This window comes from Coregonus clupeaformis, chromosome 13 (genome assembly GCF_020615455.1).
Source record: "Coregonus clupeaformis isolate EN_2021a chromosome 13, ASM2061545v1, whole genome shotgun sequence".
Classification (NCBI taxonomy): Eukaryota; Metazoa; Chordata; class Actinopteri; order Salmoniformes; family Salmonidae; genus Coregonus; species Coregonus clupeaformis.
The window spans coordinates 58098599-58121391 of NC_059204.1; the positions used below are offsets into that span (position 1 = coordinate 58098599).

Below are 22793 nucleotides of genomic sequence, written 5' to 3' on the forward strand. Positions count from 1 at the left end.
GAGTCAACATGTTCATTATTAATCAAGAGAAAAACAAGCAATGCTGCAGTCAAAACATTAGTCTCTGATATGCATATTCACCATCTGCTGCTATGTTGGCATCAGCATCACTCTGCTCACATATTTCACCTAATATTCACAAATGTCAAGACTGTCATACCGTTCTCATCAGTGACAGTTGCTTTTACACTCACAGCACACCAATGAATTGAGTGAAATTGAGCTGACTTAGTATGTAATCTCGAACAATGGGGAGTCACCTTCCCTTACAACTTATTCCCAATATCACCCCCCAAGAGAGGTGAATTTTACCCCCTGCATCACACACTCATTTAAAGAGTACAGGGAGAGACCATATGGGAGGTGATTGCGGGGTTGGGGTTGCTCAGCGGGACATTCCGTGGAAGCTGTTGATTCTTATGCACCAACAGATGTTGAACCCTTATGGGTGTCTAGATCAAGGGCAAATATTTTCCACTGACAAAATCAGTGAAAATCTGCAGTACATTCAGCTCCTATTAATGCTATTTACACCTCCATGATTGTCCGGCAAAAGGAAGATTCAAATCGGTTTATCTTTTTGAAAAAGGGGCCTTTTGTGCAGCAGGGCCCTCAGCCCAGTTCTCAGGAAGAGAAGCCATAATAGACTGGAGGGAAGGGAACCTGAGCTGTCTCCACTGAAGGTAAGAGGGGAGATGGCATTTACACAATACAGGTGACATGAATGAATGTGACCAGAGAATCCTGTAAATTTCACGGAAGGTGCTTTAAATGTTAATACTGAAACCCCGGTGAGAGCACTTTTGTTATCACTTAAAACATATCAAGACAAATTATTTTCGGTATTATGTCAGATGGACTACAAGAGCCAAGTTTAAGACACCTGACCTGATCAGACTGATATTATGGATGTTATATATTATAGCATATGCATTGGACAGTAGTTACATGATAATATCTGCTCAATCCATTCTGAAAGATGGATGCATCTAACAGAACATCAATATCAATGCATTTCTGAATAAAATAAAGCTGTCTCCCTGCATTGTATCATGAAAATTTCAGCAGTAGCTGGATATGTAATGAATTTGGGGCCGTGATTGAATCACGCTTGACATTTCGGTGGGAGGGACCGTTCATGTAAATAATGGTAAATGACAGTGATAGTTCATGACAGGCTTAGCAATGCTGTGTAAACAGAGGGTAATGTCTGGGTAAAGATGTGTGCAGCTCCTCTGCTTGTGTTATTTGGTTTCAGCAATCATATGTGGGCTAAAGATCTCTTTTGTTCAAACGCAAATCTATATTCATCTATACTACAACATAAAAAAGCACATTGTAAGTAATTTCCCGGCCTCAGAATCCATTTGCAAAATAAATAAATATTAATGAGCAGATGAGCTGGCTCCCACAGTGCAACACAAACACCTCCAGCTGTCAGTCCATCTATCAACTCTCCATTTATGTGCTCTGAATGCTTCACGGCTGTTTGCTCAGGTCCACCCCACTGGCAATCCAAAGTAGGGATGAGTTGGCAAATAAATCATTTGCATTCTGTCTGTATGCAGAGTGCCTGTCCACATGCAATTCTTGGATGTTCTTCTGGACAGTTATACGACTGCCAAAAGTATTCAGATTTACTCTCTGGAAACAACATATGTAACTCAAACAAAAACCTGCAATTTCATTGGATTCATAATTCATTTCCTAGCATAAATCAGGATCTATAACATGCACATGCCTGCTTTGGAAATGAGATCTCTGAGCTCAGTTAATTTCTCTTCATGTATCACATACAGGCTGCCATACCTAAGATTTTGTCAAACATATTTTTTTACCCTAGTCGGCTTGGGGATTCGAACCAGGAACCTTTCGGTTACTGGCCCAACGGTCTTAACCTCTAGGCAACCTGCTGCCCCATGACAATAAATGGAGAAAAAAAATGCAAGCACTTAAAATCAATTTCATATGTCTGAATATTATTCTTCCGACACATTGACAACAAAGGTGAGGGAGCAGTTGGGAGAGCATGTGATGTACTACGGTAAATCCTGAAAGGAGTGAGGGAGAGGAGGGAAAGTGAAGTTCAGCCATTTGAGGGATGACCTGCCAGTGTGTCATCAGAGCAGATTTCCATTTGCCTGGTGGCTATATGACTCTAATTAAGCAGCACATCTTTCCTGAAGAACATATTTAAAATGTATCTGGAGCCTCTATTTATTAATTAATCTCTCTCGCTCTCTCTCTCTCTCTCTCTCTCTCTCTCTCTCGCTCTCTCTCTCGCTCTCTCTCGCTCTCTCAAAAGTCCCCTGGAATGGCTGCTCAGTCGTTCACATGCAGACTCTGATAGCCACCTGTCTTGTGTATTGTAGCATGACTTTCTTAAATACTTCTTATCATAGCTACTTCCATATTTTCTGTCAGGTATCAAACATAACTAAATATCTATACCATTCCCTGTGCTCCTTCCTTTGATGTCTTGTCTGGGGTTTTTTACTACGTTTTTTTCTAACTGTAAAGAGACTTAAGTTGTGTCTGGGGAATAAACCCCCAGTTAGCTTAGTCACTCACCCTAAAGAACTCCTTGGTGGAGCCTGAGTCTAGGGTACCGTAGGCGATCTCTGTCTGCTTGGCCAGGTCCTCAGCACTCTCTATGGGAGACACCATCCTCTCCACTGTGAGGAAGGCAGCCAGGTTGGCCGTGTAGGAAGAGATGATGATAAGGGTGAAGAACCACCACACACCCCCCACGATTCTGCCCGACAGAGACCTGAGAGAGAGGGAAGGAGGAGGACAGAGGGACGTGAGAGCAGGGTGCTCAAACCTACACACTGACAAAGGGATGGAGGCTGCCATGTGTTTGGAGTCCACTGATTCCTGTTTAGAGTCTGTGTATCTGCAGTCTGGGTATCACACACCACGTATTGACATAAATGCACCGCCTCAGAGCATTGCCATGGAATGATCTTGGATTTATGTCAAATCTCACCCACATACCTCAACGATAATGCTCTTTACACAGAGAAAAACATGGTGTTGCTGAAAGAGATGCTGTACCAGCCTGGTTGCTCTATGATGCTTGCCTGGAGGGCTGTGTTGTGGCTGAATGACACCACACACAAACACAGCAAGCAGAGGTTATTGTGCATCTGCTTCAATGAGGCTGACGATCCCCATTGGCAAGGTAACTACTAACCTTAAGCTTGCTGTAGTCTATCACGTAAACCGATACTCCAAGCGGGAGAGTGACATTTACTAAATCGTCTTCATCAAATCCGTGGCATTGACTCTTTTGGCATTTTATGGGCTCTTCAAATAGTACCAGACAGAAATGAAATCCTAACTCGCCACAGAATGTTTTGTGTTTCTTTCTGGGATTAATAGGATTAAATAGCTTGCCTTTTATTTAGAGGTGACTTTCTCCTACTCATGGAAGGCCACCACTCAGCTTTCAGTACGCAACACACTTCTATTTCTTGAGTAATGCTTCAAAACAAAAATCCTTTTATCCTTTTCATGGAGACAGTAAGGTAAAATATAACTGAGGAACGAATCCGAACGATCCATGTTTAAGTGTTGATGTCAGAGGACCGTTACCCACCCTATAGCACTGTAGCCATCACTATTCAGGTGAGACTGATGCTCAGCTCTGATCAACATGGCCTGGAACACTCTGTCATTGATCTTCTTTCAGATGGACTAGAATGGCCTGACATCCCAGACAAGATGAGGAGGGACAGCTTGAACAATGACAGTCCCCCGAGAAGGAACAAGGGACACCCCACAACAGTGATGATGAGTGAATAGATGGACTGAATGAATGAAAAGAGGAGGGAGAGGACGTGACTTTTTGTCTATATGAAAAATAATGAAATTAGTCATGAGGTGGGGGCCAAATATAATGCTATTAAGGTGCTTCATCAGAGTGCAAATGCATAAAAATGTTTTCCACTTTAAATACATTATATGCACCAGGCTGATGACCACAAAATGGGACATGCAGCAAAAACACGGTAGCCCTCCAAGAGTCATCGGGAATAGGAGAAACTACTCAGGGATGTAATGACCCTGCGCATTTTACAGTCCCCGGCATGGTGGATATAAGTTATTTTATGGATGCGATGCATCACTGCTAGCATGCAGCCTGGAGAGAAAGAGTGAGAGAGTGAAGAATGGTGGGGGGGTGTTTGAAGAGTATGAGGGAGAGATGGAGTGTAGGTGGATGGGGTGGGCTGGATAGCAAAAAAGTCAAGACCAAACCCAAAAATAACATATACGCACCATGGCATTATGGGAGTTGTAGTGATTATGACCATAAAATGCAGAGAGATGGTACAGTATGTAGATGATGAGGATAGCTGAGTTTGAGGTGATGGAACATGGAGTACAGTAACCAACCTTGGCGAGATATCGCATCCTTGCTGCATGAAGGCGCCCAGGGAGAACCACAGGCTATTAAAAATCCCAAAGTCGTTTGGTGGGTCTGGAGGGCTCTGAGGGTCTTTGGCCTCGTCGTTTTCGTCCAGATGCCACTCATAGGGGCTGAAGCGGCTGACCAGGAAGAGCACCACGCTCACGCCGATATAGGCAAACACTATGCACATCCAGATCTCATAGGCCAGCGGGTCCAGGAAGGAGAACACGCCCGGCTTTGACTTTTGAGGCTTCTTTATCATAATGGAGATCCCCAGGCTCATAAAAGGCTTAGAGAAGTCTATCACCTCCTCTCGTACCAATGTTATAGTTAGAGGAGCCACTGCTATATCAGCTCTCTGGAAAAATGGGAACAGGCACAGGAGGAGTTAGTGGTTCAAAACAGAACACAGGCACATCACATCAAACTGCCTGTGTTATCAAAGCCTGACTTTGATTTTTTTTAAATAGAATGCCCATAAAAATGTATTGATCAAAATCTGGTCATCAGGCTATTTTTTATATCTCATTATGGCTATAACAGATTTATAATGTATTGATGAAACCAATGAGTAGAGATGGAGCATGGTAAAATGAAATGGTGGATTAGAACGATTAATGCATTTAATGTCAGATATGTTTAAGAAGAAAGTGAGACCCGCCAGCTTAAAATGGGACAATCTCAGTTAGCATTAGTAGTGGCTAATGTCTCTGCCTTAATCCAAAAGAGCACATTACTCAGTCAAATCCTTCTATGAAGTAGAAGGTATGGAAACAGGAGGTTGAAGAGCTAATGAAACAGCCCATGATATTTGAATCCGCCTGGAAAATTCAACTCCTTTATCAGATTGTCTTCAAAGCCTCCTAGCCTTATTAGTGAAAATCGCAGATAGGTAATATATGTTCCCATTGATAGCTTTTCAGTTCCCAGAGTCAGAGTCACAACCGGACACGGCCTTGTCTTATAAATATGTAAATGCTATGCAAGGGCTGGGATCATCTTAGTGAGGATCATCCCTGTGAAAAACACAGCTCCCAGCCACTCCTTGTCTCAATATATCACTGGCTCATTTGCATGTGAATGGCTAATTAATGGTCTAGAGGATGCATTGTTGATGCAGAGAGGTGTCTCAGGGCTTGTACAAAGCCTGTCAATTATAACAGGGGATCATCTCTCTCTCTTTCAGCTCTCTGAAGAGGCACGGCTGTCATTTGGCAGAATGGTTGGTAAAATGTTCAATATGACAGGAATATGCTTTTTCGTGTTAAATTAAGATGCATTCAAATTATTGCTGCTTGCATTCAAACTGACACGCAGATGTCTTTCATTTTCACTTCCCAGTCTGTCTGTCATCTGTCCCTTAATGAAACATTAACCAGTTGGGGTTTTATGAAAGAAGAAAATGGGCTCATACTTACATATGCAGTGAGTGGTTCATAACATACAGTAATCAATCTTTCAATTAAGATCTGATTTATGGAGATACATATGGAGAAAAGCACACATCCAGTCAGTAGAGGATTGCGGGCCAGATCTGGTTGCTGGGTGGCACATATGGATCAGTGCTGCCACCGCAACAGTAAAAGGCCAGATCTGGTCCGAATGTGGGAGATGCGACCAGGGCGAGGGCAGGCACACTTTGCTTATGAGCCAGCTCTGGCTTGTGATATGTGACCCTAACAAGTACCCGTAGTTGCCGGGCCACTTTTGAATGAATGTGGGTCACATTCACCCTGCTGGGCAAGGTCTGTCCTTTTCATGCAGAAGATCTGGTTTAGGTGTGTAAACCAGATCTGGCCCACATACCTCAAGCCAGAGCTGGCCAAGCCCCCGTCCCTGTGTTGGTGACAGTGCTTCAGTACGTCGAGACTGTCACTTACCCCATATACCAGTTCACCCACCATCCCGTTCCACGTCTTGGTCTCTGGATCCCTTGCACCATACTTCCCGTCCGCAACTACTGACAGTTTGTATCTTATCCCCACATGTTTTGCAATTTCGGCAGCTAAATCGACACAGTAGCCTTCATATCTGTCATTCCCCTCCAGCGACAAGTAGTTTCGCTTGTACATCACATAAGGAGACTCCTGTTAATTAAACATAATGTTGAGTTTATAGCATGCACACATTCCATTCACAGAGGCCAGTCCTCTTGAGGCCAGTCCTCTTTAACCCGCATGCACACATGCATGGATGACACACACACACAGACATAGACAGACATAGACAGACATAGACAGACACAGAGCACAAGGACAGGAAATACAAACAGAACAGCATGGACAAGAAGCGCCATACGGAGTTGGTCACACGGGCATGCAGCGGGCTAGAGGTAGGGCCGGCCCGGAAGGGCCAGTGGGGTTAGTAAGGCCTATGACAGACAGGCATAAAGGGGGAAGGAGTGGGGCTGGTTCTCTCAGCAGGATTCCTCATGCTAAACCCAGCTACAAATCTAAGGAGGAAGGGGCCGGGTGGAGGGTGCATACGCTTTGCATCGGCTTACTAGGACAGGGACAGGTTGAACAGGGATTGAGACACTTTCCAGTTCATCAAGTAAATGGCAGTGATTGGCGAGGGATTAAAGTAGTGCTAGTTCTTATTGCAACACCATCAAACACATAGATGAATGTGCTGGGAGGCTGCATCATCCAACTAATCAAACCAACTCCTGAGCTTATCTTCCATACAGAATACACTGGGAGGAGTGAATACACGTGCTTGGCTCTTCAAACACTGAGGTGGGGTTGGTTTTCTTTTAGGCTTGGCTCCAAAATCAAAAGTGTCAGGAACATAAGGGATGCCAGTGGGTAAAACAATGGTCAATTTCTTTATTTCTGTGCTGAAGTTATCTTTTCACCTCTCTGTGCTATTAGGACTGGGTTCCAAAATAATAAAGTAAAATACAGCTAATTCTGATGCATAATGAGATGACCATCGTCAATTTACAATGTCAATAGACTAACGCATGATCACTACATGAGTGGTGTAACGATATTGCTATCAAAACATTACAATGGTCCTACCATTTCCCTGTGTATATCAGAAGTATCCTTAGTATTTATGAGTGTGATCATGACATGCTTACATCTAGATGATATTGCCTGACTTTCGTATTCTGAATTTGCCTAAGATGAGGACATAATAGGCAGAGTCAGAAAGAAGGCCATCGTTTTAAATGTAAGATAAGGCTTACCTTATTTTACATTTAAAAATGACCAATGTATTCTTACTAACTGTATATACATCCTGCTGATTTTTATTAATCTCTCTGCTTGAACTAAAAATACCTTATCTATAATATCTCTAACTATCCCTGACCTTTGACCCCTAATATCTCTGGATATTGGAGGAAGCCGCAGAGGTTATACTTCAGTACAGAACTCATAATGGTCGATTCAAAATAGATTTGAACAAGGGGATAAACAAACCAAAGCTTTTTATGTCCTCCTCAAATGGCAGTTATTTTGCGTCCCCAGAGAGAAACAATTTATCATTACAGGACGTTTTGTTGTATCTATCCCCGTCATCATTGACCATTTACTTAATGAGTAAGAAACAGGTTTTTACTTACGTACGTATGCACTGAATGTGTATTAGATGAAGTCTATAGGCTCTAACTAGTTTCATTACCAAAGCCGTTATTGTGATGTCACTGCTACAACAGGCCACCGTAATATGGAAAATCAAAATGCTTTATCACCCACACGGATACAGTTGAAACACTCTTTGTGCATCGACTGTTTCAACATGTAGTGAGTGGATGGAAAGCAACTCAAAAGAAAATAGTTCTACCCTCCCAGGACAGAATGTAACAATGGACACCTTGACCTTGAGTGGCAGAATTTTTTAGAGGTGGAACATTTAAAATCTGCTTGGAAAGTGTACCATAATAGTAGTGACCACAATCGTTCGGTTTTCCACAGAAGAGGACTCGTTGGTGACCTGCGCATCCACAATATATACATATTTTTCATATTCATTCCAGTACCCGGTCTGAAAGTGACAGAAACATCATAGTTATTACAAGAAACAGCCATTTAAAAGACATTTGTAAGTAAAGCCTCCAAGTGCAGTTGGCAGGTGAGCATGTCTGATGAGAGTCTTGGCCTGAAGGGGGGTATGTGATGATACGTGAGATAAAAAGCCCTGTACTGGCGCTGTGCTTGGAGATGACGCTCCAACCTCTGCTACAGATACAGTGGGGGAAAAGAGCATTCAACTCTCAGCTAATCTCCCTCTCAGTCACTGGTCCTTTACATAACCATACATTATTGCTCATCAAATCCCACTGGGCAAAACTGGTTGAATCAATGTTGTTTCCACGTCATTTCAACCTCCAACAATGTATGTGATGAAGTTGAATCAACATGGAAAACTCATTGGATTCGCAAAAAGTCATCAACGTAAGGGAATTTCGTCATTTCTTTCACCAAACTTTTAACCTAATTCCAATGAGATGGTGAATTTTTTTGTTGATTTCACGTTGAATACACAATAGTTGACAACTCAACGTTGAACTGACGTCTGTGCCCAGTGGGATGCTCCTCGCATGCTGCTTGGCAATACTAATACCAGAAGAAAAAAAAAGAATAAATATGTCTTATTCAGCCATAAGCTATTTCAGTTGCAATTTACAGAGTGAGGGCTTCTGCTCATCAAATCAAATCAAATGTTATTTGTCCCATCCACGTGTTTAGCAGATGTTATAGCGGGTGGAGCGAAATGCTTGTGTATATGTATAAACATTAAGCATATGTAGAGCTGCTACTAAAAATGTACATCTGACATCTGTGAACCTATTCAATAACTGCTGAGATTTACAAAATGTCTATTCATTTGTTCTAGCTATCTGTTCAGTTTTTTTCTGTTCTGCTGTTCTTTTCCGTTCTGTTGTATTCTATTATTTTCTCTGTTCTGTTCAATTTTCATTCTCTCCTCACTCAGCTCTCACTGCAGATTGCCTCACAGTGTGTGTACACCTATGGGTCGCTGTGTTGCAGTGGGCCAGATGAGCTGAGCTATGTGGACAATGTGGGGGCACCTCCTTTTGGTCCTAGATTTTGTGGGCACCCCGTCAGAGTTCAGAGCCAAAGAGCTACCATGGCGACAGCGCCCGAACCGTAGGCCAGTATGTGTGGGGGGTAGTGGGGTTACTGGCTAATATAATATCACTACTCCAGACAGCCTTGGTGTATCCCCTTTCTGGCCCCCTCTGCCCCAGGTATGACAGAGCACAAAGGGAGCATGCAGGACGAGGTCATGGAGTCATGCTAATGTTTAACTACTAAAATATTTAATGTGTAATTACTTGTGTATTGATATTTACAGTCCATATAACTGAGCTAGCTTAACATGTAATCTCAGTTAGAAAGAAAGAAAGAAAGAAAGAAAGAAAGAAAGAAAGAAAGAAAGAAAGAAAGAAAGAAAGAAAGAAAGAAAGAAAGAAAGAAAGAAAGAAAGAAAGAAAGAAAGAAAGAAAGAAAGAAAGAAAGAAAGAAAGAAAGAGGACTGGTATGACTTAAACTGCATACTGTGTACTATCCTACTACATACTATTTAGAACATCCTGTTTAATGAAATTGAAGCAACAAATATCAACATACTTGGCTCATCCATACTGAGAATGCATAATCTAATGTGCAATTGTGTTGATTCCCACCATTCATTCATTTTGGTACAGCGTGTCACCATGTCTGATTATCAGCTGTTGTCAAAAACACGTGGGGGAAAAAAAATCTATTCTCTTCCTTAAGTGTGCATCGAATTATACTAGATGAAAAGCCGAAATGAGTGTGACATCCTGGCATTTAAAGCATACTCAATTTTCACATACTATAAAACTTTATATTTTCGCCTACCCAAAATTCCTACCATTTAGAATGTATGGGTATTGGAGAAACATTTCATTATTCATTGTAATCCGCATGTTAAGCCACTGTACTGCTTTCTACTTACCTTCTTGGGCCCCCCTACTTTCATCTCATACACATCGACGCTGTAGTTGGCTCTCCGACCGAACGAGTCAAACTGGATATTCCCTGTCATACCTTGTACCTGGACCTGCCAAGCACACCATGACACAAGGAACCGTAATAACCTTCACAAAACAACCACTCTGCTTGGTTTGTAAGCAGAATTCAGAATTCAACTGAATAAGTAAAGATAGTCAAGATATAGTCAAAATATCCTACTATATTTTAAAGGCATGGTAACAGGGGTACACCTGGGCATCTGTGAAGATCCCTCCTACCATTTTGAGTGCTCTCTCTATGTCAATGCCTTGGCTCCAGGGCACAGCCGGGTTGGCCAGGCAGTCCCCAGCGCTTCCCCTCCGGGACACGTCCACCCTCTGCCTCCGCAGGTACCGGAAGGCCTCTGCCAGTACCAGCACGGCATCATGGGTCAGTGCCGACGTGTACTGAAACACAACCACCACAGCAGATCATGACATTATGAGAGCAGTCCAAAGGGTACTTGCTGGTTTGTGTAATGAGCACGCTTACATATAAAGCACAATGTGAAAATTGAATAAATTGTGAAAATGAGTCTATCAAGTAGGTACAGCAGTAGCTGAACAGCCCACTGCTACTCTGCCTCAAGGTTTGTTTTATTCAGGAGTAATTGGTGATTGGCAGTCTGCTGCTGCCTGATATGCCAAAGCTAGTTCATACTGTAGTACTTTCAAACCGAAAACCTATTTTTGCCACTTTGATTTTACTATTGCCTCACTGACAGTTTATCTGGTTAAATTTGACAAAAGCTTTTAAGTAGAATAGTACAGCCTTCCTTTTGACAAGTGAGTGAAAATGTTATGTCTTTGATACTGCTAGAGAAACACAGATAGATGAACAGATAGGCAGAGAAAAAGGGCCAGAAGTAAATATGGGCAGAGAGAAGGATGTTTCATGCTGTAAATAAAACTTCCACACAACATTGACAGCTGTGTGGTACTGTACCTTCAGTGGTGTGCCTTTAGCCTCAGGAAACTCCCTCTCGTCTAGGCGTTCCCAGCGCTGGAGGAACTGTGTGACTATAGGGTTCTCTGGGTTGATGATCTGGAAGCCTGTTATGTTGGCTCCTCCAGCAAACACTTTGTCCAGGCTCATGTTAGCAAAGCCCTGCAGTGAAACCAGAGGTACCCAACAACATGCAGGCATCAAACAATCTGTCCCCAACAACTGGGTTCATCTGTATGGCCTTTACAGTTAAAAAAGGAAAGTGTTTTCTGAGATATTGTGTTCTGGATAACGGTGCAAGCTAAGCATAAAAAGTTCAAACTTTCTTGTTGGTGCTGATAATGTGTGTTCTTATTTGTTCGTAAAAGTACAGTTTGTTCAAATTCCATATTCCAAATCCCATTTTCTCATAAATGTTTGAGACAGCCCCTGAGAGAGAGGAGGGCTGTTGTGTTGTGCTACTCTACTCACCAGGTTAGCCAGGATGTAGTGGTAGCCTCTGCTGTTCTTCCCCAGGGTCACTACCTGCAGGAGAAACAACATCACAGTTAGAACATTTACATTTACATTTAAGTCATTTAGCAGACGCTCTTATCCAGAGTGACTTACATGAGCAATTAGGGTTAAGTGCCTTGCTCAAGGGCACATCGGAAAACATATGGAATAAGGTACTCTGGTCAGATGAGACTGAAATTGAGCTTTTTGGCCATCAAGGAAAACGCTATGTCTGGCACAAACCCAACACCTCTCATCACCCCGAGAACACCATCCCCACAGTGAAGCATGGTGGGGGCAGCATCATGCTGTGGGGATGTTTTTCCATCGGCAGGGACTGGGAAACTGGTCAGAATTGAAGGAATGATGGATGGCGCTAAATACAGGGAAATTCTTGAGGGAAACCTGTTTCAGTCTTCCAGAGATTTGAGACTGGGACGGAGGTTCACCTTCCAGCAGGACAATGACCCTAAGCATACTGCTAAAGCAACACTTGAGTGGTTTAAGGGGAAACATTTAAATGTCTTGGAATGGCCTAGTCAAAGCCCAGACCTCAATCCAATTAAGAATCTGTGGTATGACTTAAAGATTGATGTACACCAGCGGAACCCTTCCAACTTGAAGGAGCTGGAGCAGTTTTGCCTTGAAGAATGGGCAAAAATCTCAGTGGCTAGATGTGCCAAGCTTATAGAGACATACCCCAAGACACTTGCAGCTGTAATTGCTGCAAAAGGTGGCTCTACAAAGTATTGACTTTGGGGGGGGGTGAATAGTTATGCACGCTCAAGTTTTCTGTTTTTGTGCCTTATTTCTTGTTTGTTTCACAAGAAAAAATATTTTGCATCTTCAAAGTGGTAGGCATGTTGTGTAAATCAAATTATTAAAACCCCCAAAAAATCCATTTTAATTCCAGGTTGTAAGGCAACAAAATAGGAAAAATGCCAAGGGGGTGAATAATTTTGCAAGCCACTCAAATCAAATCAAATCAAATTTTATTGGCCACATGCGCCGAATACAACAGGTGCAGACATTACAGTGAAATGCTTACTTACAGCCCTTAACCAACAGTGCATTTATTTTTAATAAAAAAGTAGAATAAAACAAAAAAGTGTTGAGAAAAAAAGAGCAGAAGTAAAATAAAATAACAGTAGGGAGGCTATATATACAGGGGGGTACCGGTGCAGAGTCAATGTGCGGGGGCACCGGCTAGTTGAGGTAGTTGATGTAATATGTACATGTGGGTGACTATGCATAAATAATTAACAGAGTAGCAGCAGCGTAAAAAGATGGGGTGGGGGGGGCAGTGCAAATAGTCCGGGTAGCCATGATTAGCTGTTCAGGAGTCTTATGGCTTGGGGGTAGAAGCTGTTGAGAAGTCTTTTGGACCTAGACTTGGCACTCCGGTACCGCTTGCTGTGCGGTAGCAGAGAGAACAGTCTACGACTAGGGTGGCTGGAGTCTTTGACAATTTTGAGGGCCTTCCTCTGACACCGCCTGGTATAGAGGTCCTGGATGGCAGGAAGCTTGGCCCCAGTGATGTACTGGGCCGTACGCACTACCCTCTGTAGTGCCTTACGGTCGGAGGCCAAGCAGTTGCCATACCAGGCGGTGATGCAACCAGTCAGGATGCTCTCGATGGTGCAGCTGTATAATTTTTTGAGGATCTGAGGACCCATGCCGAATCTTTTCAGTCTCCTGAGGGGGAATAGGCTTTGTCGTGCCCTCTTCACGACTGTCTTGGTGTGTTTGGACCATGATAGTTTGTTGGTGATGTGGACACCAAGGAACTTGAAGCTCTCAACCTGTTCCACTACAGCCCCGTCGATGAGAATGGGGGCGTGCTCAGTCCTCTTTTTGTTCCTGTAGTCCACAATAATCTCCTTTGTCTTGGTCACGTTGAGGGAGAGGTTGTTATCCTGGCACCACATGGCCAGGTCTCTGACCTCCTCCCTATAGGCTGTCTCATCGTTGTCGGTGATCAGGCCTACCACTGTTGTGTCGTCGGCAAACTTAATGATGGTGTTGGAGTCGTGCCTGGCCATGCAGTCATGGGTGAACAGGGAGTACAGGAGGGGACTGAGCACGCACCCCTGAGGGGCCCCCGTGTTGAGGATCAGTGTGGCAGATGTGTTGTTACCTACCCTTACCACCTGGGGGCGGCCCGTCAGGAAGTCGAGGATCCAGTTGCAGAGGGAGGTGTTTAGTCCCAGGATCCTTAGCTTAGTGATGAGCTTTGAGGGCACTATGGTGTTGAATGCTGAGCTGTAGTCAATGAATAGAATTCTCACGTAGGTGTTCCTCTTGTCCAGGTGGGAAAGGGCAGTGTGGAGTGCAATAGAGATTGCATCATCTGTGGATCTGTTAGGGCGGTATGCAAATTGGAGTGGGTCTAGGGTTTCTGGGATAATGGTGTTGATGTGAGCCATGACCAGCCTTTCAAAGCACTTCGTGGCTACAGACGTCAGTGCTACGGGTCGGTAGTCATTTAGGTAGGTTATCTTAGAGTCCTTGGGCACGGGGACTATGGTGGTCTGCTTGAAACATGTTGGTATTACAGACTCAGTCAGGGACATGTTGAAAATGTCAGTGAAGACACTTGCCAGTTGGTCAGCACATGCTCGGAGTACACGTCCTGGTAATCCGTCTGGCCCTGCGGCCTTGTGAATGTTGACCTGCTTAAAAGTCTTACTCACATCGGCTACGGAGAGCGTGATCACATAGTCATCCGGAACAGCTGGTGCTCTCATGCATGCTTCAGTGTTGCTTGCCTCGAAGCGAGCATAGAAGTGGTTTAGCTCGTCTGGAAGTCTTGTACTGTACTCTATTCATCTACTGTTCCAAGAAGACACAATGGAACCTGAATGCATCTATTAGTTCTCAGTAGTAGAGCGTGGATCCACTTGGTCAAAGTTGTGGGTCTCCAGTCTATTTGCTCTAATGAGCAAATATAGTGCACCACCACCATCCCCATCAGTGAAATTTGTTGAGCAGCAGAAACCGCACAGACTCAACTGTCATCTTTCAGTTCAAAAACAAACAAACCAGAATAATTGGCTTTCTTAAATAAGGTTCCTTGGGTAATGTCTGATACGTATATGAGTGTGTTTATCTTACAGGGTCTGGGTATGTGTTTGCATGTGTGTGTGTGTGTGTGCATGGGTGAGACTTGTGCTGCAATGACAATGCTTGTTCCTTTGCATTACCGTCAATGTGTAAAATAAGGTCAGGACTGAAGGCCCGCAGAAAAATTCCCCTTTCATAACACAACTGCCTGCTCAAATGTAAAGTGCTCTCTGCCATTTTCTGCTGTAGCTGTATATGCCACAGGGCTGTATTATAGACTTAATTAGGAACAAAACTGTTCTCTCCCAGTGATAGCGGGCAGGCGGGCATGAACAACCAACGCTAGCTGTTGTGTTTACTCTAATGCAGGGGCCTTCACTGGGGAAGGGGGGGGTTTATCATTGGAATGTGATACAAAACAAGGCAATGGTGTGCTTTAGGACCATGCAGATGCCTCTGAGTGGTCGGGTAGGCTGTTTGGAGTGTTAATCTGACTGGATAAAAAATAATTATTATTATTACGTCCCCCCCCACTTCTAAAACCAAAGTTGCGCCCCTGCTCTAATGACTAGTTCAGGCTTAGTTACCGCACCAAAGTTACTCTGAGATAGGTTACCAAACTTCTCATTCTTAATCCCTGGCAGAACGGAACAGAGTAGAACAGCAAGATGGTTTCATCATGGAGATACTGTCCATCCAGTCCAGTACTGAGAGGGTGGAGAAAGGGAGTTCATTTTTACTTTATTTTCACTGTCTTTTTAGGCTTCCTCCCCCACAGTTTTGACAAGGATGCTCTCTACGTGTCAGCCACTGCAACTCTATTGAATATCAAACATTCAGTGTTACGTAGGAGAGAATTATACACATTGTAAAATAGTCGAGAAAATTCCTATGAATTCCAATAAAGAACTGGTGGTAAACTTACGGTACGTTTCACTTGACCTTTGAATAACCCCCAATATGAATTACTATTATTGTAAGAGTATCAAGGCAAGGAGATACAATGTGTTGCGTTGCATCGCTTATTCAATTCTCACATCTCCTCCACCTCCCTCAATGTCACTGAGGACTGTATTGTTAGATGTAACAAAGGAAACAGTGTAGGATTAGGACTCTCTGCCTCAGAACTGTTTTATCACATTAAAGGACATCTTCACAAAATGACCCACAAGTCTTCATCTGTAATGGCATCCATCTACCCATTCAGACAGCATCCAGTCAGTCCTTTCATTCACACCTCTACCCTTCAACCATCATCTGCTTAGTCCCTTTAATATGTCCTAATTGTCTCTGGAGAGAGAACATCCTCAACCTCCAAGGTTACAGCTCAGTCCCTCTCCCTACCCTCCCCATACACTTTCCACACTAAATCCCATTACCCTGGGAGGCGGTGCTCAATCATTTCATTGTGTTTGACATTTTCCGCCTACACCAGTAACCCCTCCCTCAGGTCCTGCCTGCAGGCCTGCTCCCCCAAACAGGCTCCTTGACAGTGGGACTCTGTCTGCAGTGGAGGATCTGATCTCACATGCAAAACCAACCTGCCCATCAGCCTCTCATCATCCCTCCCTGCAGCAGGCAGGCAGGCAGGCAAGGCACCATGCGTGAGAAAGTATGCATAATCAAAAAGATCAATTAATAAAGAACAGGGAACAAAAAGCCCTTTATCTGGGATTCATCCATGTGAGAGGGAAGGAGCCACGGTGGTCCAAGTGTGACAACACAGCAAGCACTTAATGAAGCTGCAGCGCCTGGAGCCAGCAGCTAATACTCTCTTCTGAAGAGTCACAGAAAGAAAGGAACGGGCTAACTGCATCACACCGTAAAACACAGGCCATTCGCTTATATGCGGGCCTCTAAAAATTTGCCATTTGAAATGTTCTTTTTGGCTCAAATATTGAAGTCTGTTTCATTCGTAGTAATTCATGAGTAACTTAATATTGCGCTGTGATCTGAAATGCGGAAAGCTGGAATATATCTGTGTTCCTCTGTGCTGGTTCTCTGTTGCAGAGACGTATGACTATGCAAATCCAATTTCAGTCCCTTCTAATGAAAAGCCACTCTTCAGTGTGTGTGTGTGTGTGTGTGTGTGTGTATGTGTGTGTGTGTGTGTGTGTGTGTGTGTGTGTGTGTGTGTGTGTGCCTATGCGCAAGCACACATGCAAGTAGGGCGAGTTTAGGTATTTCAGTGACTCATACGCATTAACATTCAAAGGAGGCCAGTTCCAGTCTAGGAGACATAATTGCTGTATATGAAGACAGTATGCATAATAGCTTGTGGATGCATTATGTGCTGTTTTATACATCTTGTTCTCTAGAAAAGTGGACTAAGATAAAAAAAATAAAAAAATCATAATAAAGCATGTGATGTGTGCATAACAAATATTTTTTGGATCCTGGCACTCCAGTTTCCTGCTTCCCCTGGGATGATCATATTTATAGCCTGCACCTAAAACAGACAGATGGGGACGTTTGTGGGGTCATCCTCATGCCTCAGCCACATAGGTTCACTTCCTGATCTGAACCTGTCTCTGTTGGTTTTGGCAGGTTGGTTGGTCAGGGGCTAGGTGGACCAGGCCAGTGTGTTCCAGACAAATAGAATGTCATTCCATTCTATTTCTATGGTTCCACCTCCCTAGTCAGGGTGGATAGCTCACCACCAACCCCTTTGGGGGGTGGAAATACTCTTCAAAGGCCTAGTGAAAAAGGAGAACTGTCAAACACTCTAGACCCTATCCAACTGCACACTTGGAGAGTGAGAGAGGAGCTCCAGTATTGACTGCATTGATTGGTTCCCCCATTTTTTATGAACAATAAATGCAATAGACAGCCTGGGTGCCATCAAGGAATGTTCATAGTTATTGTCCTCTTCACAAATCAGCCTCAAATATTAGCTAGTGATGTGTGGTCAACGTGTGGTCAATGTGTGATGCATCTCATTCATTTAGGATGAATCTTATGGATTGTGGAGCGACAGGCTAACAGGAGGGAGCCACTCCCTCGCTGAAAGTCAATCCATCACAGTGTGACCATAGGTCAGCTGTTAGCTGTGTCTGCAGCCGGAGCCAGAGGGTGGCGCATTCATTTCATGGCCAGGAGAAAACAGCTACAGATGTACATTCTTAATTTGATCACCCTGTTGCAGGAAATGTAAAACTTGTAGTGTATTTGAGGTTTAAAAAAGGCTTCTGAAGTTTGTAATTTCCATGTAAAAATGTATCAACCCCTACAAAATTCCATGAATTATAATCCACATAACAATTCACATTTCCTGGTCCTGCAGGGTTTTTCTGCTGTAGTAAACAGGCTCAAATGAAGATCCTACATCTGTAGACATTTAGTCAATTCCCTTTGTGATTAAAAACAGGATGATTGATAATAAATCATTCTTACCCTTCAAAAGGCATAATACCTCATCACTAAGAAAAATAACAAATCTATGAAGATTAACCTAAGATTCTAGACTGAAACACACTAGTCCTTCATGACAGCCTTAACATTCAAACCGAGTAGCCATCAAACCGATGGCCAGCACAAAGGAAGATTTGATTCTGGGTGATGAGATTAGACACACTAACATTAACATTCAGATGAAGTCCTAGCTGAAATGTGTTGCTGTATTCCTCTGCAGTAAAAGTTAGAAACCAGCCCATCAGTCTGTCTGGGAGAGAGAGGGCTTTCTCTCTTTCCTGCCCATTGTGTAAGAAAGCACAGTTATCTTCATCTCTTCTCCTCTCCTCCTGGTTGTGCTGTGCTGTACTGGGTTGTGCTGCTGCTGGACCATTAGCCTAAGTACTCCTTGGGGAATCTATTTTAATTAAGCAGACTGGAGCCGCGGCCCTGTGCAGGACTCCATCTATACCCCGGTGCCTTCCAAAGGATTTGGCTGCCTTTAAAAGCATTCCCACTGATGGAGCCTTTTCTTTTTGTTGCTCTATTAGAGTCATTTGTCATCCAACTCCTTCAGAATGGGAACTGGCATCTCTAGGATTCAAATCTACTTAAACCTCTATGTTTCTTTGCTTAATTAACGGATAAAACAATTCAGCAGGAAAAGGTCATACAAATGTGTACAAATAATACTATAACTACAGTACTACTACAAAGACAGTGTATCACGTCATACCGTTGACATTGATATCTATGTAAAACAAACCATTTAGCAATACGGTAAATCACACACAGTCAGGTTCCCTCTACAAGCTCCCATTTCCCCCCTCCAGCAGAGTCCAGCTCATCCACCCTCCTCTCCCACTTCTCCTCCTCTTCTCTGTGGGTGTGGAATTCTAGTCCACTAGCGGGCATTATACAATTTCTCCTACTCCACCACCCAGAAGAACACAGCACAGCAGAGGGAGGCTGCATGCGTGGCTCCATTCCCATGAGCTCTCTCTCTCTCTCTCTCTCTCTCTCGTGGTAAACTGGTCCTGTGGCCAGGATTACACACGTGTCACTTAGTCATTTATGAGCAGCTTGTGAGAGTGAGGTCCATTCATGCCTGGGCCTATTCTTTACTGAGGGGATTAGCAGGTTGATACCTTTAATATGGTGAGAGAGCCTGCAGGGCAGGGCAAACTCCCAGACCCCACCAATCAACACATAGAGGAATACAGTTCAAAATGGCTGCTGGTTTCTGGTGGCTTCTCTTTATCCCATCCAGCCCAGTGCATCGTTGAGTGATTATGGTTGTGTTCAGGCTCCTGCCTGACTTTGTGTGAGATCTTCCCTCAGGCTAGGAGGCTAGGGCTATTTTTAGCAGGCTGATTGTATGCCATTATTGGATGGCGCGTGTCCTACTTACACTGGGAGCTGCTGATATTAAAGCAAAGTGTTGATGTGACGACCCACATAATGAATCGTCCTTGAGAGACCCAGACGTGTCCTGCCAGTCTCAAACACCAGAGCCACCGATGGCTTCAACATTCACACTGGGGCTGTGGCAGTCAGGACTCAGAATCAGAGATATTACACTTACAATTGTGTGATGTTAAACAGAATGACCATATTGGTATTCATAAGACAGCTCAGAATTAATAAGCTGAATTCTGCTAATACATGTCCAGATTTCAACCTCTCACATCAGTCAGGACAGGTATACATTTCTCCTGACCTGAATGAGAAAGTGATATCCGGTCACTTTCAGATACATCCTTCAAGGTCAAGTGGCAAATCTGTCTGAAAGGTCACAGTAAAACTCTTTAGCACAATCATAATGAAGGATCATTATATGAGAGGCAGAGGCCTGTACGCACACACACACCTCAGCAGAAGGCAAGAAGGTCAGCGTTCAGCCATGATTAATGATGAATATGAGGCCCACACACACACCCACCCACCCACCATCATATGAACCCTGTAGGTTTTGTGTAAAACATAGAGGAAACCTAGCATGGGTGAAACAAACAGTGTAATTATGAAGAGTGTAAGTCCTGTGTGGATTGAAGGTCCTGGGAGTCAGTCAGTCAATCCCATTCCTTTGAGCCGTCTGCCCCTGGCCCTCCATCTCATTAGAGCTCTGTTACATTTTCAGAGAAAACCCTGCAACACCACTGACTAAAAATGACAAATTGTGGCATTACTTCAATTTCAATTGACAGATAGAACATTTGAAAAAAGGCCATTGACCTATGTCACTGCTCAGGGGATATTTCAAACATATCAATTATGTTAGAAAAAAACTCATAGGAAACATGTTTTATGAAAAAACCTAAAGCATTTAGTTATAATCTATCAGTTGGGTATTACATCGCTAATTAATCAAACTCTGTATATCAGCATTAAATGTCATCCTGAGTGTAGCAAGCAAAAAAATAAAACAACTGGGATTAAAATAAATCCTTGACAATAGCATTAGTGAACCCATTCCAAGCTTGTGCACAGCAGACATAAACAAATACATAAAAATCAACACTAATGGCCAATTCAGTGGCTGATCACCTAGGAAACGGGGAACCATTGTTAATAGTAGCTGTTATTCCTAAGTGAAAATGTAGCCTAAGAGTCGACCTCAAACAAGAACCAACAACAAGCTTTAATTTAGTTTTTCCTGTGTTTTGGTTATGTTGCACCATAACCCCCTTAAAGAGAGAATGTTCCCTCTGTTTGTGGTGTGTGAGGTTATTACGAGGCTCTAAGTAAGGGGTTTAGCCTTACTGCCCTGTTAAATGTCTTAGAGGGTAATGGAAAAGCCCTGTTAAATGTCTTAGAGGGTAATAATGGAAAAGCCCTGTTAAATGTCTTAGAGGGTAATAATGGAAAAGCCCTGTTAAATGTCTTAGAGGGTAATGGAAAAGCCCTGTTAAATGTCTTAGAGGGTAATAATGGAAAAGGAATAAGAAGTACAAAGCTGGAGGTGCCAGGATAGGTCCCTACTAATGGAGATGGGACTTTCAGAGGTATTGATGGAATGGAGGCATACTGAATGGCAGACTGAGGCTCCTAAAAGGCTTCTTTGAAAGGATGGAACAAAGCCAGAGAGCTACGTCGGTGAATCAGACTCTCTTGAATAAAGTCCTCTTTGTATTTGAAAACAAACAAGAAGTGCACAGCCAAACTTTTAATCATCTTTTGTAGAATCAAGATTATCAAGATTAAATTCATGCACACACATAAAGGACAACTAAATTAGTGGTGTCGCCACCTAAGATCTAAAGCTCATAAACTGTGTGTGTGTGATAATTTTTTCCATAGGTATAAGAGTCTAAATACGGTACCAAACCTTGGTTGTCTATTCATTCAGTTGAGCCATGTCACAAGCACCAATACATCCAAACTCGGGTTGCAATGCAATTAGCTCTGATAGCTTCCAACAGTCTTCATGTTTCAGGTAAGGTAACTCATCATCCAAGTGTAGTTCAACAAACCCCCTCAGCTACTGCAGCAGTGTATTCATGTTAAAACCTCCTGTACTGTACCTGGTCCAGTATGGCATTGATTCTTCCCACTTCACAGTCAATGAGGAAGCGTTTCTCCTGCCTACGGTCCATCTCCTCTATGATGCGTTTGTACTCTGTAGGGTCCACTATGCTGCCTACTGACCGGGCCGTAACCTGCCAGTTATTGGCCACCGCTGACTCCATGATGGCCTGGAGGATAGAGAAACCTGGAGAGGAGAGAGAGGGGATCAGTCACATACTGTAGAATGGTGAAAGGTGGCTTTGTGGTTTGCAGAGAACAGTGAACTTAATCAAATAATTTCACAGTTACTGTAAAGTCAAAATCACAGTTACTGTAAAGTCAAAATCACAGTTACTGTAAAGTCAAAATCACAGTTACTGTAAAGTCAAAATCACAGTTACTGTAAAGTCAAAATAGAAAGCTCTATATATCACATTGTGACATAGCCAATTTCAAAACAAAACTTTTTGAGGGCATTTTCTGCAGGTTCTGTTCTATACTTTTTCTTAACCAACCAGTGGAGGTTATGAACATTTTATGTGAGTGATTTCTGTCCACTTGAATGGTATCATTACGTCATAAAAACAACCACAATAGTCTCTGAGCCCATGAGAAAAAACCTCCCAAAAGGCCAGCCCTGTCAATATCACATTTCATGGGTCAACTAAATGGTACAGCAGGCAAGCCAAATGAAAAAAATGCTTATAGCTTCAAGGACAGCCAACTAGTAATTCTAGTCTGGGATTTTTATGATGGGAGTGACAGAGTTTAGCAGAAATACTATTTGCAATGTGCCAAGAAGCTTTGGAGGGACATTTTAATTGAATAGGATTTCATTTCAGCTCCCAATGTCTCAGCTTTCACAGTGTGTAATGACTGAATTAATATGATTTAAAATTCAAATTGTGAAGTACATCATGTCAATGATATTACCCCTCCAACTTATAGGTCAAAATGGATCTCACAGT

The 22793-nt window shown here is 43.1% G+C and overlaps 1 protein-coding gene across 1 annotated transcript in view; it reads right to left on the reverse strand.

The window, feature by feature from the left end:
- Positions 1-22037, reverse strand: part of LOC121579996 (glutamate receptor 3) — a gene marked incomplete at its 5' end in the record, with an annotated part of 34192 nt that extends 12155 nt beyond the window's left edge. The window contains 9 exons of the mRNA XM_041895052.2: positions 2572-2770; positions 4399-4772; positions 6295-6501; positions 8300-8407; positions 10370-10474; positions 10665-10832; positions 11371-11544; positions 11842-11895; positions 21843-22037. Of these exons, the coding sequence (XP_041750986.2) occupies positions 2572-2770; positions 4399-4772; positions 6295-6501; positions 8300-8407; positions 10370-10474; positions 10665-10832; positions 11371-11544; positions 11842-11895; positions 21843-22037 (1584 nt within the window). The remainder of the gene's footprint in view (positions 1-2571; positions 2771-4398; positions 4773-6294; positions 6502-8299; positions 8408-10369; positions 10475-10664; positions 10833-11370; positions 11545-11841; positions 11896-21842) is intronic.
- Positions 22038-22793: the final 756 nt, after the last annotated feature.